General features: G+C 43.0%; 1 protein-coding gene across 1 annotated transcript in view; it reads left to right on the top strand.

The window, feature by feature from the left end:
• The window catches only part of LHX4 (LIM homeobox 4), a 63,850-nt gene extending 43,182 nt beyond the window's left edge, over positions 1 to 20,668 (top strand). Inside the window, exons 3-6 of the mRNA XM_069065430.1 lie at positions 6,197 to 6,399; positions 12,178 to 12,332; positions 16,094 to 16,265; positions 19,429 to 20,668. Coding sequence (XP_068921531.1) covers positions 6,197 to 6,399; positions 12,178 to 12,332; positions 16,094 to 16,265; positions 19,429 to 19,823 — 925 coding nt within the window. The 3' untranslated portion in view covers positions 19,824 to 20,668. The remainder of the gene's footprint in view (positions 1 to 6,196; positions 6,400 to 12,177; positions 12,333 to 16,093; positions 16,266 to 19,428) is intronic.
• Positions 20,669 to 22,046: the final 1,378 nt, after the last annotated feature.

Here is a 22,046-nt window from a genome sequence, read left to right as displayed (position 1 = left end):
TATATATATATATATATATATATATATATATATATATATGTAAAGATGTCCTTCATTAAAAAAAACTTATTGACCCCTTTTGCTTTTATATCAGAGTTATTTCACAATATACTCTACCACAGCCCCCAGGAAATCTTCCCTTGTAAAAAAAGAAAAAGAAAGAAAAACTTAAGATGAGAAAGAATGGTTACATAAAACCAACTAAAGCAGTGATCACATTTTTACTAAGGTGGGGATCTTAATCATATCTAACCTGTAGGTTATAGAGTTATTATAAGGAACAAATAAGATACATGCAAAGTGCTTAGTCAAACTTTAAAGAGTTTCACAAAACTGAGCTATTTTCTCCCTTATTGGTGAAATGCATATGTGTGCATGTATGTGGAGTTTTGAGAAACACCTTAATGGAGAGAAGTGTTCCTGTAACCAAGGGTATTTTTTTTTTTTTTGGCTCTGATTGGTCCCTCTAAGTTGAGTACTTTGGGTCTTGGTTAGGAAACAGTGCCAGTGCTGATAAAGCAGCAGCTTCTATCCCCATTTAGGTCAATCAATCAATTGACCAACACACATTTATTAAATGCTTGCTCTGTGCTAGGCAGTGTGCTAGGTGCTGGGGATGCAAATATAAAAATAAAAATAGTCCCTGCCCTTAGTAAGTTTGCATTCTGAGGGAAGAGGGGGAGACAACGTGTACATGAGATAAAATAAACACAAGGTAGTCATCATTGTAACTAATTCATAGGCTCATAGTGCCTGTGGCTATGGGGGCTTCTTTAATAAAGCCTTATCACTGGGCAAGCAATCTCATCCCTTTGGGCCTCAGTTTACCTGATCGAGTTGTTGCGAGGACCCTTCAGTGCCAACTTTGTACCATTACTGGAAAAACAACTCAAAATGTACGTCTGATGAGTGTCATTAGCTTCATCTTCTCAGTGTTCTATAATCCTTAAAGCACTATGCACATGTCAGTTAGTGTTATTAATTATTATTATTAATAGTATGATCAAAGGCCAGCATAGCATCAATCCCCTAGCTTCAACCTAAGGGAGGGATACACTCCAAAACTGGGCAGCTGAGCTCTGTGTGCAGATGCCCTCGGGATGAGCTTTCGACAGCAGCTGGACCCCAGTTTAGAGCCGGGTGCCCTGTGTTACCCGGAAGAAAGGTAATATGGAAAGACTTTCACTTATCAACCAAAGGTCCACATCCCACAATCAGGAAAATTGCTTCAATCGCTAAAAAATGCTAGTGGGGAAGTCCATTTATTTTTCATTTTTCTTGTGCACTTGCCACCCCTATGCATGAATCACTGTCGGGATGTGGATTAAATTTATGCCCCCCCCCATTATCTTTCATGTCTCCTGTGCTTACAGGGCAGTTGGGCTTCCTGCGACTGGAATTCAGTATCTCTTTTTTTTTTTCATGAGTAAGGGAGATAATTCAATGGTTCCTGCCCTTTTGTGGTCATCAGCAAAGGCAGCAAAAGGAGGCCATTTCTCTGCTCAGGAGAGTATCTTCCTTATTCCTCTCTGTTCTTCCTTTTGTTTTTGCCTTTACTGTACAGTAGTGACTCAAAACGGATTATTTTCATGTAGACCCAAGCTAGTATCTGAGCTCCAACAGCCCAAGTTTAGAAACGCAGAGGATTAGTCTCTTGGATATTTGTGTGCGTGTGTGTGTGTATGTGTGTTTCTGTGTGAGGTGGGGATGTGTGTGTGTTAAGTGAAAGAATTGTTTGATTTCTAGTGAGTTTTTTTTACTTTATTTGTATTAAAAACAAAACACTTACATGTGCATGTGTAAAAATAGGCCCACATCATACCTTTCTGTTCTGATCTTTCTTTCTTGCTCGCACATTTATCTTAGAGCTCACCCCCAAGAGACCCCCTATTTTTCCTCTTTCATCAGAGGTTAGATGTACTCAATCCAATACCTATCTCCATAGGATAGCTACTCTCCAGAATTATCTACTTAGCAGAAACATAATGACTAGCAGCTAGCTTTCATCTGTACTAGGGAGTTCTAGTTCCTTCTTACAGCTCCATGGACACTGCCCTTCTCCTAGAGATGTACACAGTTCCACAGTCATCTTTTTAACATCTTTATTTTTATTGATCCACTTTGATTTGACATCGCCTTAATTTCCAAATAGATCCCTTCCCGGCCCAGAAAGACTGCCCTGGAAACAAAGAATAAAAAAGAAAGAGAACAAAGAAAGGCAAGTCTGCACTGAGCATCTCATGGACTGAGCCTGACAAGCTGTTGTTCAGTGTTCCACACCCATATTGCCCCACCTCCATTTTTGCAAGCCGACAGAATTCAAGTTTCATTTTTTTTTGGCCTTTCCATTTACATGGTCGAAGTCATTGCATATATTGCTTTCTTGGTCGTCCTTACTTCTCTCTGTATTCATTCATACAAGACTTCCTCTGCCTGTCTGTATGCTTTGAATTCATTGTTTCTTACTGTTCAATAATATGTTATTACATGTAGGTATCACAATTTCTTTAGCCATTCCCCATGATGGGCATCTATCTGTTTCTAGCTCTTTGTTACTACAAAAAGTGCTACGATAAATAAATTTGGTATAACATATGACTTTTCTTTCTACCCTTGACCTCCTTGGGGTCAAGTGGGATTTCTGGGTCCAAGGATAGAGACCTTTTAGTCACTTTCTTAATGTAATTATAAATTGCTTTCCAGAATGGTTAGACCAATTCACAGTTCTATCAAAAGTGTAAGTGTGCCTGCCTTTTCACAATCCTTCCAACATCAACTACGCCTGTCTTTTGTCATCTTTTCTAATTTGCCGTAAGGTAAAAGCTCAGAGTTTTTTTGATCTGCACTTTCTCATGTGACACTGACAACACTGGTCCTCCCTTTGTCAAAGGCCAGGTATGTTAGATTCTGTCTCCCCCTTGGGGTTTTCTGGTGCCCTTATGGGGATGGGGAGAACAGACTTGGGCTTTCTGCGAATGGCTCCAGCCCCTACCAAGAGTATTCTTCCAAGTATAGGATATGATCTCCTGTGCCCCGATTTAATTTAATCATTAACAATTAGATAAGCTTTTATAAAGAAACCTTTACTTTTACTTTTATATAATAACAAATATACAAACATATCCAATATGTGAAAAATATATCTTCCTTCGGGGACCAAGTTCATAGTTTAGCTCAGTGTCTATAGAGCACAGAGTCCCAGTTCCAAGTTCAAACCCACCATACACTTGGGCTTGAGTCCTACTCACCTTGCTTTCTCTGGGTAAATCTTCTCTGTTGGACTAGCCGGCTACACCATCCAGCCTGGAATCCTGGTTCCCCTTTGGGGATTGCCACATAATCTGAGAAACAAAACAAAACTGAAACCAACACCCCATATGCTCATTTCTCTGAGCCTGGGAAAAGATATGGAGAGCAGGGCAAGGAAGGCCTCGTCTCATGGGTTCAGTTCTTGGTGCCGGAGCAGGTGGATGGTGCTCTTCACCTTCTGGATGGAGCAGGAAGGACTTCCAGACAGAGAGAGAGCCATTGTCTAGGTTGGGAAAGTCTGTTCCCCTTAGACAGCCAATCAAAGGGGGCTACCCTCACCTCCCCCACGTGGTAGGGGACTCAGGGTGCCTCCAACTCAGGAGAGTCCAGAGTCTCCTAAACACCGATTGTGTGACATGGGAGACACTGGCACAGTACAGTCCAGCATGGTGTGCCCTCATCAGGAAAGGGGCTGTGATCGACGAGCAAAGCAGAACTGAAGTAGCTCAAAGGAAATTCAAGACGCACAGATTTAGAGAATCCACTTCAAATGTTCACATGGACTATTTATACCCAACCTCTGGTGGAGCATACCGAGCTCATACTGTCTGATCAGCCAGAGCTGGACACGTTGCAACAACACTGTGGAGGCATTTTGGTCCTCTTCCAGAACAAAGGACAGCAACCAAGGACGTCTGGGGGTTCCCACAGAAGCCTCCTTAGGGGTTCTCCATAGTAAGTGATCTGGGCTCCAAATTTATATTTATATGTTTATACTTATTATCAGTGTGGAGTGTGCCTTATGGTTAAGAGTTTGAAATTCTTCTCCTAAGAACTTTATTCATGTCTCCTCATCACTTACCTATTTGGTCTTGGTCTTCTGTATTTCCACATCTTATAAAAAAGGCACTGAGGTAGCACAGTGGACCTGGAGTCAGGTAGACCTCAGATACTGTGAGATGTTGGACAAGTCACTTAACCTGTTTGTCTCAGGGTCCTCATCTGTTAAACGGGGATACTAATAGCATTTACTTCCCAGGATTGTTGTAAGGATAAAGTGAGATGATATTTGTAAAGTGCTACATAAATGCTGGTTATTAAAAAGGCCCATTTAAAAAATACATACAGGCAAGTTTGAACCCTCTTAGGAGAAAAACAAAAACAAAAACCAAGAGACATTCTAGCAGCCTGGCAGCTTGAGATCCCCAAGTTAAAAGTAATGTCTATTTCCTAGACACTTCTACTGTACCTCGCCTGAGTTTTCTTTTGCTAATGCAGAACAGTAACAGAAAGAAGAATGGATCATTCTATCTTCTCTTTCAGTACTAGCCATGCACCGCCCCCACTCCCCACCCCCTTCTTTGGGTGTCGGCTGGTAAGTGGGTTGTCTGACCCTGGATGCCAGGACCCACCTAGATAAGTAACTTCCATAGCCCACACCCTGGCCATCATCCCTCCAGGTACTAACATGAGATAACATGCCACCAGACCCCTTTCAGCCCCTTCAGCAGGTATCATTAAAGCATAAGAGTCCTATCATTCTGAGTTAATCTGGGATTCATCATGATAGCTGTGACCATAATTAATTTATTTGGTATTAATGTGGATGAAATATGTACTGTCCTTTCAGGGGAAATCATACTGCCTATAAGCATTAGTTAAAAGGACCATTAAAATCAAACCTTCCTCAGATCCATTAGGCGAAGTCTTTCATCTTGAAGAAGATAAAGTTCTGTCGTGTGAAATGTCATGAATAATTAGGTTGATTGCTGTTTTCAACTCTGCCCCTGCCTCCCCTACCCCTCCCATTTCCTCCTATCTCCTCCTGGAAGCTGGGAAGGCTCACCTGATACTGTTCAGTAATCTCCCCTTATGCTGACTAGGTCTATACTTGGCCAATAAGCCACTTCTGGGTACCCCAAGTCACTTGCCTGGCTGTTTTCTATCTAGTCAAAATGTGTTGAACTCTGCTTTCTCCCTGAGACCCTGCAGTGAGTGGCTTTCTCTTCCTTTCATTCTGAGCCTGAATAGTTTGGAACAATGCCCCGGCCAGGCATCCCACCGCCACCCAAGCAGGAACAAGACCAGCTCTGGTGCCCACAGCTCTGCTTTGCAGATGACAAGGTCATGAAAACATTTCTTGGGGGTGGGGAATAGGTAGTCCTATTGATATTTATTTCCCTCTTACACAGACCCACCTAAGTGACTTGAAAGCACCACAGGGCCAAAGAGATAGGGCTGGAAGGGACCTTAGACGTACTTTAGACCAGGGGCTCCTCACTTTTTGTGTGTAGTAGAACCCTCTGGCAGTTTGATAAAATCTATGGAAGCCCTCCTCAGAAGAATGCTTTTAATTACATAAAGTACATAGATTACAAAGGAAATCGATTATATTGAAATAAAGTTAACAAGATTAAAAAAAACCTAAGAAGTTCATGGAATCTAGGTTAAGAACTCCTAAACTAGTCCGAGTCCCTCATTTTACAGATGAGGAAACCGAAGACAGACATTGTGCCTTCCTAAGACCACATAGTAAATAGCAGAGTAGAGATTACTTTTTATTCAAGGGACTTGGAAGTGCCTTAGAAATGTCCTCAAATGCCCACATTGATGGGCACAGCCTGGTGGTATTAAATGGGTGTTTTCCTACTTTGCTTATGTCAACATGATTTGTTTTGGCTGCTCTGGCTTGGGCCAGAGGACCAGATCTGTGAGTGGTTGGCTCCAGGGTGGCCCTGGATCAGTGGCATTGCTTCTCCTTGAGGCCAAATGAGATAATATTTGTAAAAAGGTTGTGAACAGTGCTGGCACACAGTAGACACTGTGTAAATGCTTATTCCCTTTCCTTCCCCTTCCCTGCTTATGGAGACCCTTCTGAGGGTGCTGGTATGGCAGGCATAGGCCCATCCACTCCTGTAACGCTCTTCTCTCTCTGGTTCTCCCACAGGCGCTTTGGGACAAAATGCACGGCTTGCCAACAGGGCATCCCCCCCACCCAGGTGGTACGGAAGGCCCAAGACTTCGTTTACCACCTCCATTGCTTTGCCTGCATCATATGCAACCGCCAGCTGGCCACAGGGGATGAGTTCTACCTCATGGAGGACGGGCGGCTGGTGTGTAAAGAGGATTACGAGACAGCCAAGCAGAATGGTAGGGTTCTCTGGTCCCAGGCTGGAGAGTAGGACTCCTGGCCCACAGACAAGGACTGACACTAACTCACTTGCTCATGACTTGAGCACTCCATCTAGGGATATACTACATTAACCATCCCTCCCCTCCCCGAATAACAACAATCCAGTGATAACAGGACGTATGAGTAAGAGGACTCTCAGTTTTTAGGTTAGAATCCTGGCCAGGCCAGTCTAATACCAGATGGTTCCATCCCATCTGCAAAAGACTAGCACCACAGGACTCTCATCATCTTAGCCCCTGCATCAGGCTGAATAACACAAACATGGCAGACTTTTTGAGGAGTCTCTCTTCCTTCTCCTTTCATCATGGCCTGTGTTTCTTTGCTCTCATCATTGCCCCAGTATCTAAGCCACTGGCCCCTGTTGCACTGGGCAAAGCTCTTTCTTTCACTCTGCACTATTAACCCAGCTTTATGAGACACTGGATCAGAGGGACACATGGGACTCTAGCTCACCTTAGGTATGCAGCTGTTTCTGGGGGAGGTGCTTGACTGCCACAGCTAGTCCAGGAGAGGAAGGAGAATTCTGGAATCACTGCAGAAGGGGAGTTAGGTAGCAGGGAGAAACATTCTACATACCCCTATCCCCAATATGGATTGAGGATTGGGCCAAGCTTGTACCCTTAACTTGTATGAAAAGCTCGAGGGTGGGGTTTCTGAAGTGCCAAAGATGGGATTGGATTTGGTATTTCATTTTTTAATTTAAATATTCTTTCTTGTTATTGTGAACTTAATAATCAACAAGCACAGGCATTTCAATATACAAGGAAGAACAAGAATGGATGAATGAATGTGCTAATAAGCACATTTCATAATATACTGAGAAAGAGGCTTGTATAAGAAACTGTGAACTGTATAGTATATACATCAATGTAAATACACACCCATCTATACCATGTTCTAGTTATGTGAATGCACATATGTATGGAGTTCTATATGTAATCACAATGATAATAGCTAACCCTTTTATAGTGCTTACTATGTGCTTGGCCCTGTGCTGAGCTTCACAAATATTATCTCATTTGGTCCTCACAACAATCCTATAAGGCAGGTGCTGTTATTATTCATATTTTACAGATGAGGAAACAGAGGTTAAGTGATTTGCCCAAGGCCACATAGCTCATTAAGTGTCTGAGGTGGAATTTGAACTCAGGTCTTCCAAGTCCAGTTTTCCATGCACCGTGGCACACCTAGTGTCAGCGAGCTGCACACATACATGAATTGAACAAAGTAGTAAAAAAAAAAAAAACCTAACTAAACAAACCTGCTCTGTATGTATCCCCTTCTGTAGTTTTCTTTTACTTCCGTGCATTTTAAGAAATATCTTACTTACGCTGTTTTCTTCTTTTTGCGGGGCATAACTTCATTTGCCATGTGGAGTACAGTGGCATCTGAGGGCCCCTTTTCATGAGGTTCATGAGACAGAATTCCCCCTTAATCCTGGAGCAGGATTTCCTCACACCCCCCCCCCCCTTCATGGTTTCTGCTCAAACCCTCCCCAGAGCCACTGCAGCTTCTGGGGAAGACTCTTCTAGTGAGAAGAGCATCTCCAGGTCAACAAAGACCTTTTCTGTTTTAATCTGTCCTCACTTATGGCCCCACCTGAGAGCACCCTTCTATGGTGTTCTCCTGGAAGTGATTATGACCCTTCTGTGGGGGATAAATTATTAAAGCAGATGAATGAACTCCAAGGTGAAAAATCAACCACCCTTTGGTACATTGATACCCTTCACTGTAGTTAGTTGGGAATGGGGGGCAGGGGAATAGAACAAAGAGGAATCAGCATTTTTATCTCAGTGTATCAGAATACAGGGGAATTTCCCCAAAAAGGTTATTTGGGTAAATTTTGTATATGTGTATGTGTGGATAAGCAGACACAGGAGCCTGAAGTGAAGAAAAAAGGAGGAAGGAAAGTGTTACTTAAATCTGGGAAATGAGAGAGTTTAATTATAGGCACATTTCTTTTTGGAAAATCTTCTAAAAGGATAGTTTTCTTGGAAAGCAGTGGCCTGGCTTATCAGTTGATGTTTCTTTGGAAAATCCATGGGCCCACGTGAATTCTCTTTGGTTCATACATGACCACAGACTCCATTCCCATTTACCAAGGTCACTTTTGTTCTTCCCAAGCCTCCCGACCTCGTTTTTCTTCTTCCCGACTCCCATATGCACTTGGCTAGGGGGAAGATACATAGTTATAGACAGATCTATAGATACAGAGGTAGATATATGTACACACACACACACACACTTAGATGTACATATCCACATCTGTCTATATTTGTGTGTGCATATATGCATTTCTCTCTATCTCCTTAGAGCAATTTTACAGGGAAAAGGAAGCATTGGTCCTAGAGTCAGAGGAGAGAGTTCAAATCTTTCTGATGCTTTATGTGTGACCTTGGCCAAGTCACTTAACTCAATCTGTAAAGTGATGGCCTCTGCAGTTCCTTCCAGCCCCAGAGCTAGTCTGAAGTGATAATGCTGAATAAAGGAATGTAGGTCTAGACATGAGGCCCATCCATTCTCTCTGCAACCACTTTTTGTTATTATTTCACTGTGGAAAGGCCCTGTACTAGGAGCTGGGGACACCTCTTCTCAGGAGAGCTAAGTTGAGCATGAATGAACGGTGAGGAGCAGCCTGGGTTGGCAGGACAGCAAGAGAAAACCATGGGGGTGGGGAATCAAAGATGAAGTAAGACCTTGCCTTCCTCCTGAGTCTCCTTAGTCCACTCTGAAGCGCTTTCAAGCTCTGGGGTCATGGCCTCAGTTTGTATTTCTAAAATATTTCTTCTGTTCTGGCTTTCAGAGGAGAAAGAGATAACGTTATTAATAGTTCTAATCAGGATGGGCCTTAGGCAAAACTGAAGTAAGGATATCGCTCTTCCTTGCACCTCTGCTCCTCTCCTTTCGAGACCCCGACCTCTCCTAGGGTGCCTAACCACTTTTCCTGTCCCTCTTGTTTTTGGCAAAGGTCTTGATGTTGGCAATTTATACCTTGGTTTAAATGAATTTATAGATGTATTTTCATTTTAAATAATTTCCAATTAAGGAAGTTAAGACTTTAGCTTTTCTAAAAAGAATTTAAGTGATCAGCTAATAGTTGGGGTGTGTGTGTGTGTGTGTGTGATTTTTTATGTAAGGAAGCAACTTTCCAGATGATCAGTCTATGCACAAGGTTACATTATGTGGTGCATTCCTTTTTAAGGCATGTAAGGCTGCCTTTGATCCTTAAGGTCATTTTTGGTTTTCCTGCTGTTTTAGATTAAAGGCCCAGAGGGAGTGGTCTATAATAAGAAGACAGGGGAGAATACTGACATTCCAGATTTAGAAAAAGGAACATCAGAAGGTCACCTTGCCCAATCCCCTCATTTTACAGATGAGAGAACTAAGGCCCAGAGAATAAAGAGACTTGTCCAAAGTCCCCCAGGGCTGGTAAATAGCAGACCTGGGATTCAAATCCAGTGAGCGGCCAAAGAGAATAGAGGGGAAAGAGGGTGTCAGGGACATGGAGGCCTCGGCACAGTGCCTTGTACGTTGTAGGCATGTAGCAAGTATTTATTCAAATAAATTTCCCTAAATAAGATTGCCCACAAATGATGTTTTTGATGAACTATTACTCATGAGTGAGTCACCAAGGCATTGTGTCTGGATTAGAATATCTAGTCAGCTGTCAGAAATTCATGGTAATTAGAGGTATGGATCATTTTAGCCCCAAATTACTTCCCCTACCCCTCAAACAAAAAACACAGAAAAGTCACAGCTCGCTCTAGTCAGCTTTATCCCCTCTCTCTGTCTCCTCCTCTCTTGCTCGCTCTCTCCCTCCACCCTTTCTTAAAATGGGGCTGTTATTAAGCAACTAGAAAGAAAAAGGCCTGATGTGTTGGGAAGCAGAGAAAAGGTGCATTTGACCTAGGAGCCAGGAGGCATTGGTATCTTCTTTCATAGGTGACTTTGAGCAAGTCCTCTGTCCTCTCTGGAATTCCGAGGGTTTGGGCCCATTTGAGTTTTCCTCCTCCTTCCCTTGTCTGTCTCTTCAGTGACGATGCAAATGAGCGAACAGCCAGTGGGACCAGAAAGCAGCAGCAAGGAAATAGATTAATTAATAAACTGGAAAATTAAGCCCTATATGATTGATCACTGACTGTAAATGAGATGGTCCTTGCCCTCTGAGAAACTTCCATGCTGAAGACACCAGACAAAGTGCTCCTGTTCTTTTAAGACGTCGCTGGCTTACAAAAACAGTAGTGTTTGTCTGCTTCAGTTAGGGATAGATTCATGACCCCCAAGACTTATTTCTTCTTCTCTCTGTCTCTTTTTTTTCTGCCTGGGTGAGGATGATCTGTGATAGCCTTCAGGAAGCTGGGGACTGAATGAAGGGAAGAGACAACTTGGTGGTTAAGAAACAGAAAGGACATGGGTACAAATGGAAAGAGGGAATATAGTTGAAGGAAGAGATAATTTTTTTTTATTAGAAAGAAGGCAGAAGAGAGAGGTGAAGCAGGAAGGGGCAGATGGGCAGAGAGGTCTGAGATGTACGAGGTGAAAAGACAGAAAAGGTAGGGCCAGAAACACCAGATGCACAGAAAGACGCACACGCATCACAGACAGATGGGAGGATCTTAGAAGCCTTCCAACCCGACCCCCTTCAACTCACATATTTTTACATTTTTATTCTGGACTTAAACACCAAATAGAAGAGGCATTTGTATAGATACAGAACAGAAATGAGGCTCGCACATGGAATTGCTGATCTCCATTACGTGCAGCTCGCTTTTCTTTTTAAGTAAATAGTAATACCAACCAGCAGCTTTCAGAACTATCCTATGTGCCTGATCTTTTCTCTCTTCTTTTTTTAAAAAGATGTGTCAATGACCCTCTCCCCTCATTTTTGCAGTTGAAGAAACTGAGGCAGAGGGAGGTTGTCTAAGGTTAGAGATGCAGTAACACAGGTAATAATTGGCACAAGGTGGGATTTGAATGTTGGCCCACTGATTCCCCTACACCAGGCTGCTTGCTAATGTTCCAATTTTGCATCCCAGTAATAGTTGGCATTTATTTAGTATTGTAAAGATTGCAAAGTGCTTTATGTATTTTATGATCTCATTTGATCCTTAAAGGAGACATCGAGGTGGCTTGGTGGACAGAGTGTTGGGCCTGGGGTCAGGAAGACCTGAGTTCAAGTTTGACTTCAGACATCTAGTAGCTGTATGACCCTGGGCAAGTCATTTCACCTGTTTGCCTCTGTTTGCTCATTTGTGAAATGAGAATAAAAATAGTACCTATCCCCAAAGTTTGTTGTGGGGATCAAATAAATTAATAATTTGAAAGCACTTAGCACAGTGCTTAACACATAGTAGGCACTGTATAAATGTTAGCTATTAAATAGACAATGCTATAGTAAGGTAAAAGATCAGCTTCTAGGCAGGCTATGTTGTTCAGTCATGTCTGACTCTTTGTAATTCCTTTTGGGGTTTTCTTGCCAAAGATACTAGAGTGATTTGCCATTTCCTTCTCCAGCTCATTTGACAGAAGAGGAAATTGAGGCAAATGGTTTAAGTGATTTGCCCAGCCAGAGTCACACAGTTAGTAAAGGGAAGCCAGATTTGGACTCAGGACGAGGAGTCTTCCTGACTCTTGGTCCAGTACTCTTATCCACCATACCACCTAGCTGCCCAAACGTTATTTGTAGAGCCTTCTATTCAGGTCAAGGATGGTTTTTTTTTTTTCTTCAATTGCAGATGACTCAGAAGCTGGAGCTAAGCGGCCTCGGACCACCATCACAGCCAAACAGCTGGAAACCCTAAAGAATGCCTACAAGAATTCCCCCAAACCAGCCCGGCACGTGAGGGAGCAGCTGTCTTCTGAGACAGGGCTGGACATGAGGGTTGTGCAGGTAAGGCAGCGTTCCTCTAATCACTCCCCTCTAACAGCAGCTCAGTAGAGATCAGGCTTCACTTTCCAATGGCCTGAGGCCCTGGGGCAGGCAAGAAGGTTGTTTGGAATTTGTCACACTGCAGGCAAAGAAGAGGGTACTCAGGAAAAACTTTTGCTCCTTTCTCACTTTCGCTAACAGCCTGCTTTTTAGGGAGAGGGAATGAGAAATGAAAGGGTCTTGAGCACAGGCCTGACAAACTCCAGTGGATAGCTAGCCTGGAGGCTGGTGCTGCAATCTGTACAGAATCTCTTAGGAAGTCAAATGGAGGCTAAGGGTCCTCCAGGGCTACCTGAATATAGGAGGACTCCCCTCTACAGTGCCCCTGGCTAGTGCTCTTTCATTTTTGGCTTGAAGACTTCCAGTGATGGAAATGCAGTCTCCTAGAGCAGCTGCTCAATCTGTTTGGGGACAGTTATAATTGTGAGCAAGTTTTTCCATATATTAAGCTGAAAACGGTCCTTCCTTCAACTCTAAAGTCAACAAACAAGTCTAATCCTGTTTCACAAGACAGACTTTCAAATGTCTGAAGATGCCAATCATGTTTTTGTAAATCATCTATTCTCTAGAGCAAGAGTTCACCAAGTATGGTGTGGGGTCCCTTGGGGGTTCCTGAGACCCTTTCAGGGGTCCATGAGACTAAAATTATTTCTATAACCATACTAAGATGATTAATTTCTAATATGGTAAACATCAATAGATATAAGCCACATTTTAAAAAAAGTTCTATGAGGTTCTCAATAATTTTTGTGGAATCAAATTTGTTGATTTGTCATTGTTCTTGAGAAGGGTATGTCAATAGACTCTCCTACAGTTAGACACTCATTATCCCTACAACTTTCTAGCTTTCTAAACCAAAACATCCCTCCCTAGTTACTGCTTTCCTTTATGCATTTTTCCCCTCTTAGAATGTAAGCTTCTTGAAGGCAGGGACTATTTTTGTTTTTTATACTTGTATTCCTAGCATTTTATTACAGTGCTTGGAGTATAGCTAATTCTTAATACATTTTTTCATTCATTTATTAATTCATTCTTCTGTACCTTCATCCAAATCATTGACAAAAATGCTGGGGAAAAAAGGCCATGATAAAAGCCTGATGGCTCTCTACTAGAGATGTTACATGTTAATCACCACTCATTAGGTTGGGACAGTCATCCAACTCCAAATTCATCTAAGTGTGATAACACCTAGTGTATGCTTCCTCATCTTGTCCAAAGAGATATTCCTAGAGTTCAGTTCTTTGCTGATATACTGGTACCTGATATCTATGGCACTATCTTCATCTATCAGTCTAGTAGGGTTAGGGAGGGGATAGGAACTAGACCTATGATTTCATTGCTATAGGGAACTCTCAGGCAAGGAAAATTCCTGACCCACTTAGGTTGGCACCTTCTCTGTAACTAGCAGTTTTAGACAGTTGCTTAGAGTACTGAGAAGCTCAATAAATTTCTCAGTCACAAAACCAACATGTGTCAGAGACAGGACTTGAACACAAGTCTTTGTGGCTCCAAGATTGGCCTACCATCTTCTCTATACCATCTTTCCATCATTTGAGGAACTGTCAAATACATGGTGCATGAATGTCATGTCTCTTTCTAAATGTTTACAAATTATCCACTGATGATGCGTTCCAGAATTTTGCTAGGAACTAATTGCAAGCTCACGGATTTGTGGTTTGAAGACTCTCCCCTCCTCCTCCAAAAAGGACGTTGCTCTGTCTTCAGACTTATGGCACCTGTCTTGTTCTCCACAATTTTCAAAGATGCCCTACAGTGGGTCAGCAATCACAAACTTTCAGTATCCTGGTATGTAGTTCATCTATGCCACATAAGTAGACTTCAGTGAGGACAGCTAGATGAATTCTTACTAGCATTTCACTTATCTTGGGTTGTCCCACTCCTCCCCCCTTCTATTCTTCCCAGTTTGAAGATCATTTTCCATGATGGAGAAAATAGAACCAAAAAGTTGAGTTTCCCAATCTGAGCCCTGCCATTTCTTGGCACTCATCTTTCCATATACTTCACCATAGTCTTTTCTGATTCCTTCTCTTGTAGACCACATAACTCATCAATGTGGGTATCCTATCCAGTGGGGAAGATCATGGATAATTAAACATCCATGCCTTCATTTCCTGTGGTTCCTGTCCATGTCCTCCCATAAGTCTTCCAAAAGGCATTTGTTCGATAAGCTAAGTGACTTTTCATAGGTCTTTTCACATTCTTTGGGTACCAGTGCAGCATTTGTTCATCCTTGTTCTCACCAGCCCACCTCTAATTTGCAGGATAGGGAATCAGGAAAATCTGAATTCAAATCCCACCTCAGGTACCTAATAGCTGTGTGACCTTGGGCAAGTCTCAGCCTCTGTCTCAGTTTCCTCATCCATAAACAGGGATAATATTACCTACCTTCTAGAATTACTGTGAAGATCAAATGAGATAATGTAGCATCTCTTCTGAATTCAGCCTCAGACACCTCACTTCTTCCTTCTGAGTACATCTCTTAAAAATCTGAGTTTGTTGATGAGTTTCCTGTGTATGTATTGCCCCTTTCCTCTCCAGGATCATTTTTACTGTATTGCTAGAATTTCATCCTTGAGAGCCCTCCCATCCTTATTGAGCTGACTTCCCTGGTAGAACCATAGGCCATTGGGTTCTGCCAATCTTTTCTCTGAAATCTTTGAAATCCATTCTCTTAAAGTTCAGGATGCTTCAATCAGCCTCTGCCCACTGAGATGCCATGACCTCTATCTAATATGGCATGATCTCTTCCTCTCAAGGTCTCTGCTGTTTTCACTTCGCTAAATTTTTCATTAAGGCTCAGAATCAGGTCAATGATAGTAGTCCCCTAGATTGCTTCCTCTGCTTTATGACAGATGAAAGTCAGTGCATGTCAAGTCTTCGACAACTGTGCAGCACATGTCAGAGTAGGTGAGCCCCTCACCTTTGGAATCTGGGAGAGGACAGAGAGAGAAGTCCTTTAACAAGCACTCACTATGTGCCAGGCAGTGCAGGGATTCATTATCCCCTTTTTCCTCATGGTTTGTTAGTCTGTATGTTTTCCCATAACGTTGCTTCTGTTTTTCCCTCCTTTGATCTTTACCCAACTGTTCTCAATCACACTTCACCCCTCAGTTCACACTCTTCCTGAAGGGGGAGAAATGAAATTAATATGAGCCCTGAAGTGAAAACCATCCTCCCCCCCCCCCCCCCCTTAGCCTCAACCCTCCATCAAATACAGGGTCACTAATCTTCAGGGAAGTCAAGGCTATGAGGTGATTTGCCAAGGGGCTTTATTGGGCTTGTACAATGGAAGAGAGGTGACTGGCCAAGAAACTGTGCATCATACCAGGCTCTTATGTACCTTCAAATCTTCCTCTGCTTTATTCTCTTAAAAATGTGTTTTTATTGTCATCTTGTTTTATATTACCTAGATTTTTCTATTTATCCTGTTCCTTCTCTCATGCAGAGATCCTTTTTATAACAAGGACTTAAAAGAAAAAAGAGGGAGAGGGAAAAAAATCAGTAAAACCAATCAATACAGTGAAGCTTTATATGCAATGTTCCATACCTATGAATCCTGACCTCCATAATGGGTAGGGGGGAGGTGTCTTCTTAGGGACCAAGCTTGTTCTTTATAATCTTCTCTACTTTTCAGTACCCTTGCCTTGCAATTTCCTCTGAGTCAACAAGTAACATTTATGTCCTCTGACCTTGCATTCTAGGTCTGGTTCCAGAACCGGAGGGCCAAAGAGAAACGGCTGAAGAAAGATGCTGGACGTCACCGCTGGGGCCAGTTCTACAAGAATGTAAAGAGGAACCGGGGAGGCAGTAAGCATGAGAAGGAGAGCTCTGCAGAAGACTGTGGGGTTAGTGACAGTGAGCTGAGTTTTCGAGGTGAGCAGGGCCACAATGGCAAGGTCCATGGGGTTAGGGAGGCTTCCTGGTGTAACAGGAGAAACCACACTGGTCTGGGAGTCAGGAGACCTGAGTTCTAGCCTTGGTTCTGTTCACATCTAGCTGTGAAGTTAAGAAAGCCATTCAGTCACGTGGCTTGGGGGAGCGGGGCACTTAGTTATTTAGGCATGAAGGGATACAATTCCAGCCCTACCTATCTCACAGGGTTGTGGTCAGGATCCAATGAGACAGCAGATGTGAATTTGCTTTGAAACTGTTCAAAGCATCATACATATGGAAGATATGCCTTCTGTGGTGGCAAAGTCCTTGCTTTCAGGTTGGGTACAGGCCAAATTGAGGGTCACACAGAATAAAACAATAACTGATTCATTCTCTGCAGAGATGAGGCTGCAGATTCTGGCTTCCTTTTAAGAAGCATGCATTCACTGTTTATCTAGGCAGGGGAGTAGGTATGGTTAGAAGATGAATCTTGAGGGAAGAAAGGGAGGACAGTCTATGGATGGCGTCTTGCATATTCAGGAATGATGGAAGAAGGGATGAAGAGGGGAGGGTGGATATGATCACATGGTCTTGCAGTTGGATGGGAAAGGTAGCTTAGGTATAGTGTTAGTGGTGGGAAGGAGTGCTGGGAGTCCATGTTCACCCCCTGCCCCTCCCCTCCATCCCAGGTCTCTCAGGGACATAGGGAAAGTCACTTGTTCACCAGTATGAATCTAGAATGCTAGTGTATTTGAAAGCAAACTACAAGAACAAGAGATTTGATGACTTGGCTTTGTGACACATCTCTTTACAATGAAAGAGGGACCCCTAGATGGAGGCATCAATGGACCTTCTGGGGGAATTGTTCACCCTCATCAGGAAGCTCAGCTTCATTTTTCATTGGCCTGCTCCCAAGGTGAGGTAGCCTACTCTCTGGGATTAAAACTGTTAGCTCCATTGAGATGAATGACCTTTTACAGGGAATGAGACTGCCCCTTAACTTCCCTGGATGAGGTCACTTAAGGAGCAAGAGGATAACTTTCCTTACTCAAGTTTATGCTTTATTCCCAGAAAGTAGCTTATTTCCCCCAAGGACAAAGCCCATGTCAACAGAAGGAGGTTCCTCTCTCAGATCTCAGTAATGCTACTGTTTTCTCTCTGAAATGTCTTGGTGACCTTATTTATTCTCTTATTATCATCTCTCTACAGACTAGTCTCTATCTATCCAGCCCCAGTCTCCCTCCTGAGTTCCCATTCAGTATCACCAAGTGCCTATAGGACATTTTGAACTAGATGTCCCAGAGGCACCTCAAATGCAACCTGTCCAAAGCAGAACTCATTATCTTTTTGCTAAAACTCATCCCTCTTCCTAACTTCCTTATTATTGTTGTTGTTGAGTGTACCACCATCTTTCCAGTCAGGCAGGTTCACAATTGCAGTTATCCTCACCTCCTCATTTCTTCTCCACTCTCTCCTCCCCCATTTCTAGTCAGTTGCTAAGTCTTTTTGACTCTATCTTTGCTCATATGGCCATCATCCCAGCTCAGGCCCTTAGCACTTCTCACCTGGACTATTATAAGAGCATCCTATCTAGTCTCCCTCTATCCAGTTTACTGTTTCAAATACTTTTTCCATCCTGCTCCAAAGTAATATTCCTAAAATACACTTCCCTTCCCTGCTCAATAAACTAGAGTGGTTCCCTGTTACCTCTAGGATCAAATAGAAACAACTCTGCTTGGCATTTAAAATCCTTCACAACTTGGTTTCCACTGATCTTTGCAGCCTTATTACACACTGCTTTCCATCACTCACCCTTTGGCTCAGCCAAATTGACCTTCTTGATTTTTTTTCACATATAAGTTTCCATCTCCTGTCTCTGTGCCTTTGCATTGGCCATCTCCCATGCCAGGAATGCCCTCCCTCGTCACCTCTGCTTCTTAGAATTCCTAGTTTCCTTTGAAATTCAGCAGAGGGGTCACCTCATGAGGCCTTTTCCAAACCCCACCCCACCCCTCTAATTACCTTGTATTTATCATGTATATATTTTGTATTTACTTACATGTACCTATTGTCTATGTAGAATGTACGCTCTTGAGAGCAGAGACGGCTTCATTTATGTTTTTTTATCCCGAGTGCCTGGAACTGTGCCTGGCAGACAGCAGGCACTTAATAAATGCTTGTTAATTGAGATCTAACAATGGTCCTGGACTGCTTTTACTATCTACACCTGAATGGTGTTTTCTTCCCTTTGCCTAACCAACCAAAGCCAGGAAATCAAAACACTTCCTTACCCTGGAAGAAATGTAATAAAATGTCAGTAGAGCCAGCACTCAGGGCAGGCAAGGTAGGCCCCAGTCTGAGCTCTACCATGTGGAGGGGGTGGACAACACTAGGAATGCTTTTGGATGTTATGGTTTATAAAAGCGCCAGGAAATTCTGCTCTCAACGACCCCTGGGTATTTACTTTGTAATAACACGCTTAATTAAAATGAAAAGTCCATTTGTATGTGAGACAATAAAGGCTCCAAACTGAGTGGGAAGGGTAAAACTCAGCTGAGGTCTATGCAGGTTTACAGGGCTGCCTCCTGGTATCAGAATTTGGGATATTCTTCTGGTAAATTATGTCAGCTTCCAACTCAATTCAACAAACATTTATTAAGTGCTTGTTATGTGTAAGGCTGTCAGGCCTGGGCAAACAGAAAAAATGTGGACATTTCCTGCCCTCAAGAAACTATTGGGAGATCCAGTCAAAGAACATAAATCACTTTCAGCTGTTATCTGACTAGGATGCCCTCCCCACCCCAGCCCTAGGCTAGCTCTTCAGAGGCCTTAGGGACATGCGTCATGGAGGACAGACATGGCCCCCCGCATGACAGGCACATAGTAAGTGCTTAATTCTAAGTGCTATGAAGTGGTGAGAATCAGATGGGTTTGTTCTGGCCTCTGGGATGAGTCTCATATAGGTATTTTAGTTTTCTCCCCCTGAATTAAGTCTGTTGTAGGATGTTGGACCACTGCCAGTGACTACTGGCTGGTGGCTGGCAGTGTGGCAGCCTTGTGGCAGCTGGAGTCCTTCCCGTAGTGTGCTCTCCTATCTTGTGAAGAGCCGGGAGCTACAGGGTGACTGGCGACCGTCATTAAATCTCCGTTCTTTTGTCCACAGAAGATCAGATTCTCTCAGATCTCGGCCACACCAATAGAATTTATGGCAACGTGGGGGACGTTGCAGGCGGACAGTTAATGAATGGGAGCTTCTCCATGGATGGGACAGGACAATCCTATCAGGACTTGAGGGATGGGAGTCCTTACGGAATTCCCCAGTCTCCATCTTCTGTATCATCCCTGCCATCCCACACTCCGTTACTCAATGGGCTGGATTACACGATGGACAGTCATTTGGGAATCATTGCACATGGAGGGCAGGGAGTGACCCAGACACTGAGAGTGATGGCTGGGGGGCCTACCTCGGATATCTCTACAGGAAGTAGTGTTGGCTACCCAGACTTCCCAACCAGCCCAGCTTCCTGGCTGGATGAAATGGATCATCCTCCTTTTTAAATGACTCTGCTCCCCACCCTGCTTATTCTTCTGGCCTGAGAGTCCATTCAAGTATCAAGAGACAAATATACTTTTCATGGATAACAGATGCACCAATATGAATTTCCATTATTTTCAATGGAAGTCCTCCACTGATTCCTGGACGGTTGTAATGCGATAATTACGGAGGGTATTGTTCTGTGGGGGAATTGGTGGGAGCAGAGGAGTCCTTCTGGAAGAGCATGGGGAATGGTTGACATTTGGCTTGACGACTAGGGCCATAAGGAATGCTGACTTCTTGGTTCTTCCTCTCATGCCCCATGCTTACAGGCTTTGGCTGTTCATTACTCCGGAAGCACGTGTGACTGTGACTGTGACTGCTTTGGGAACTCTACTTGAGTTGGTGCGTTTTCACTGAATGCTCCCCAAATCATTGCCTTTACTAGGAAATGACCTTCTTGCAGCAGAAGTAGCAGACTCAGTGCTCCCTTGAATTAAAAATGCTTTCTGGGCCAACATCACCAAAACTTAAGTTCCCAAAGTCACTGGAAACAATGACTTCTATTGTTTGGTAGCAAAAACACTTCTCATATTTTTGGTGTGAAAAGATGACTTCTCCCCTCTACTTGATTATGCCAGTGTTTCCTTGATTGTGTTTAAACAAACAAACCCATGAACATGACCTTAGGCTTGTCCTTTGGAGATGGGAAATGACTATCCTACTGACTGACATCTGGAAATTTCTTGGTCCCTGATTGAGATAATTTTATTCACTAACATCACTCCCTCTACAATCAGGCTGAAAGTTAGAAAGATGATGAAATGCTCAACTATGGAATCAACAATGTAGAAAGACAATCAGAGAAAATAAATGTTGGTGAAGACATAGATTCTGAACATGTAGTTAATTCAGCCCTCTTGACTAGCATCAGGTTTGCTTGGAGGGATAGTAATGCAAACGGGCAGAAGCAGTGCCATGCTTAGAGTACATTTTGAGTTGAGCGTTAGGTCACCCTTGTGGGGAACCCCCTTTAAAACAAGAGCCTTTTGCAACACTAATGAGCCATCCTGGACCTTTCACATAGATGTACATTTGTTCAATGTTTTACAATTAGACTGACATCCTAAAAGTGACAGAATGTGAATTATCTGTTAAATCTCACATTTCTTGGGGGCAGGGGTTAGGGTAGGAATCATACATGCAACTATAACTAAAAGACCCAAAGAAATCTAGCTTGTCATTGCACCCATTTCTTTTGGGGTTCCTGGCCTGTTGTACTAATGCAGTATATCATTAGGATTATACTTGGGCCCACCCTAGGTAAAGATGTTCATCTACCAGGTATAGTAGTGAAAGCATCTCTAGGGTTACCTGGTTTTGCAACAGCACAGCATAGATTAAGAGAAAAGGGGAAGGTCAAATCCTGGTTACAAGAACCCAGCCTATAGCAGACACCACTGTGGGGAAAGGGCAGCCTCCTCACTTGCTTGTTGATTCTTCCATATGTTTTTCTACTTGTTGCCACTGGAAGCAAGGGACAGCCCTGTCCTTGTCTCCCTATGATGTGGATGTTTCTTTCTGCTTCATACCTGCTACATACTCTGGACATAAGAAACCAATAAGGTATGGTTTGCCAAATGTTAACTTAGGGACCAGGGATGCTAAGAGCTCTTTCTTCTCTAAATGGCTATTCTGCTTTCACTGTCTAGGATAGATTACCCATTGAGGATTTTGGGAGGCAATGTAGTATTGTGGAAAGCGTACTTAATGTGGAGTCCCAGGACCTAAGTTTGAATTCTGACCCTGCCTCTTGCTACCTATTTGACCTTGGGCAAGCCAGTTAACCTCTCTGGGCTTCAGTTGCTTCAGCTGTAAAATGAGTGGGTTGGAATAAATGACCTTGTTGGGTCGTGGGCCCCTTTGGTAGCTTGGTGAAGCCTATGGACCCCTCCTTGCATAAAATAAAATACATAGTTTAATAAAGGTAAACAATTATATTGAACTGAAGTTATCAAAATACTAAAAAAAAAAATACACAACCCAATTTCACGGACCTCATGTTAAGAATACCGAGTCTAAAAGGGAGAAATAAGCAGGTTTATCTTTGCTGCTGTATTCTTTATCAAATTCGTCTTACCAGGGCCCTTGTGACTGCTGAAAGCAGGTCTTACCCATGACCTGTGGCCAGCTGGCTCATTACTGTGTAGTAATACTTTTCCAAGGTCAGCGGCTAAATGTGCTAT

This window comes from Petaurus breviceps, unplaced genomic scaffold (genome assembly GCF_028583685.1).
Source record: "Petaurus breviceps papuanus isolate PSGF00001 unplaced genomic scaffold, PetGlider_PUasm1.0 90692, whole genome shotgun sequence".
In the NCBI taxonomy this organism is placed as follows: Eukaryota; Metazoa; Chordata; class Mammalia; order Diprotodontia; family Petauridae; genus Petaurus; species Petaurus breviceps.
This window is presented reverse-complemented; position numbering and strand designations above follow the sequence as displayed.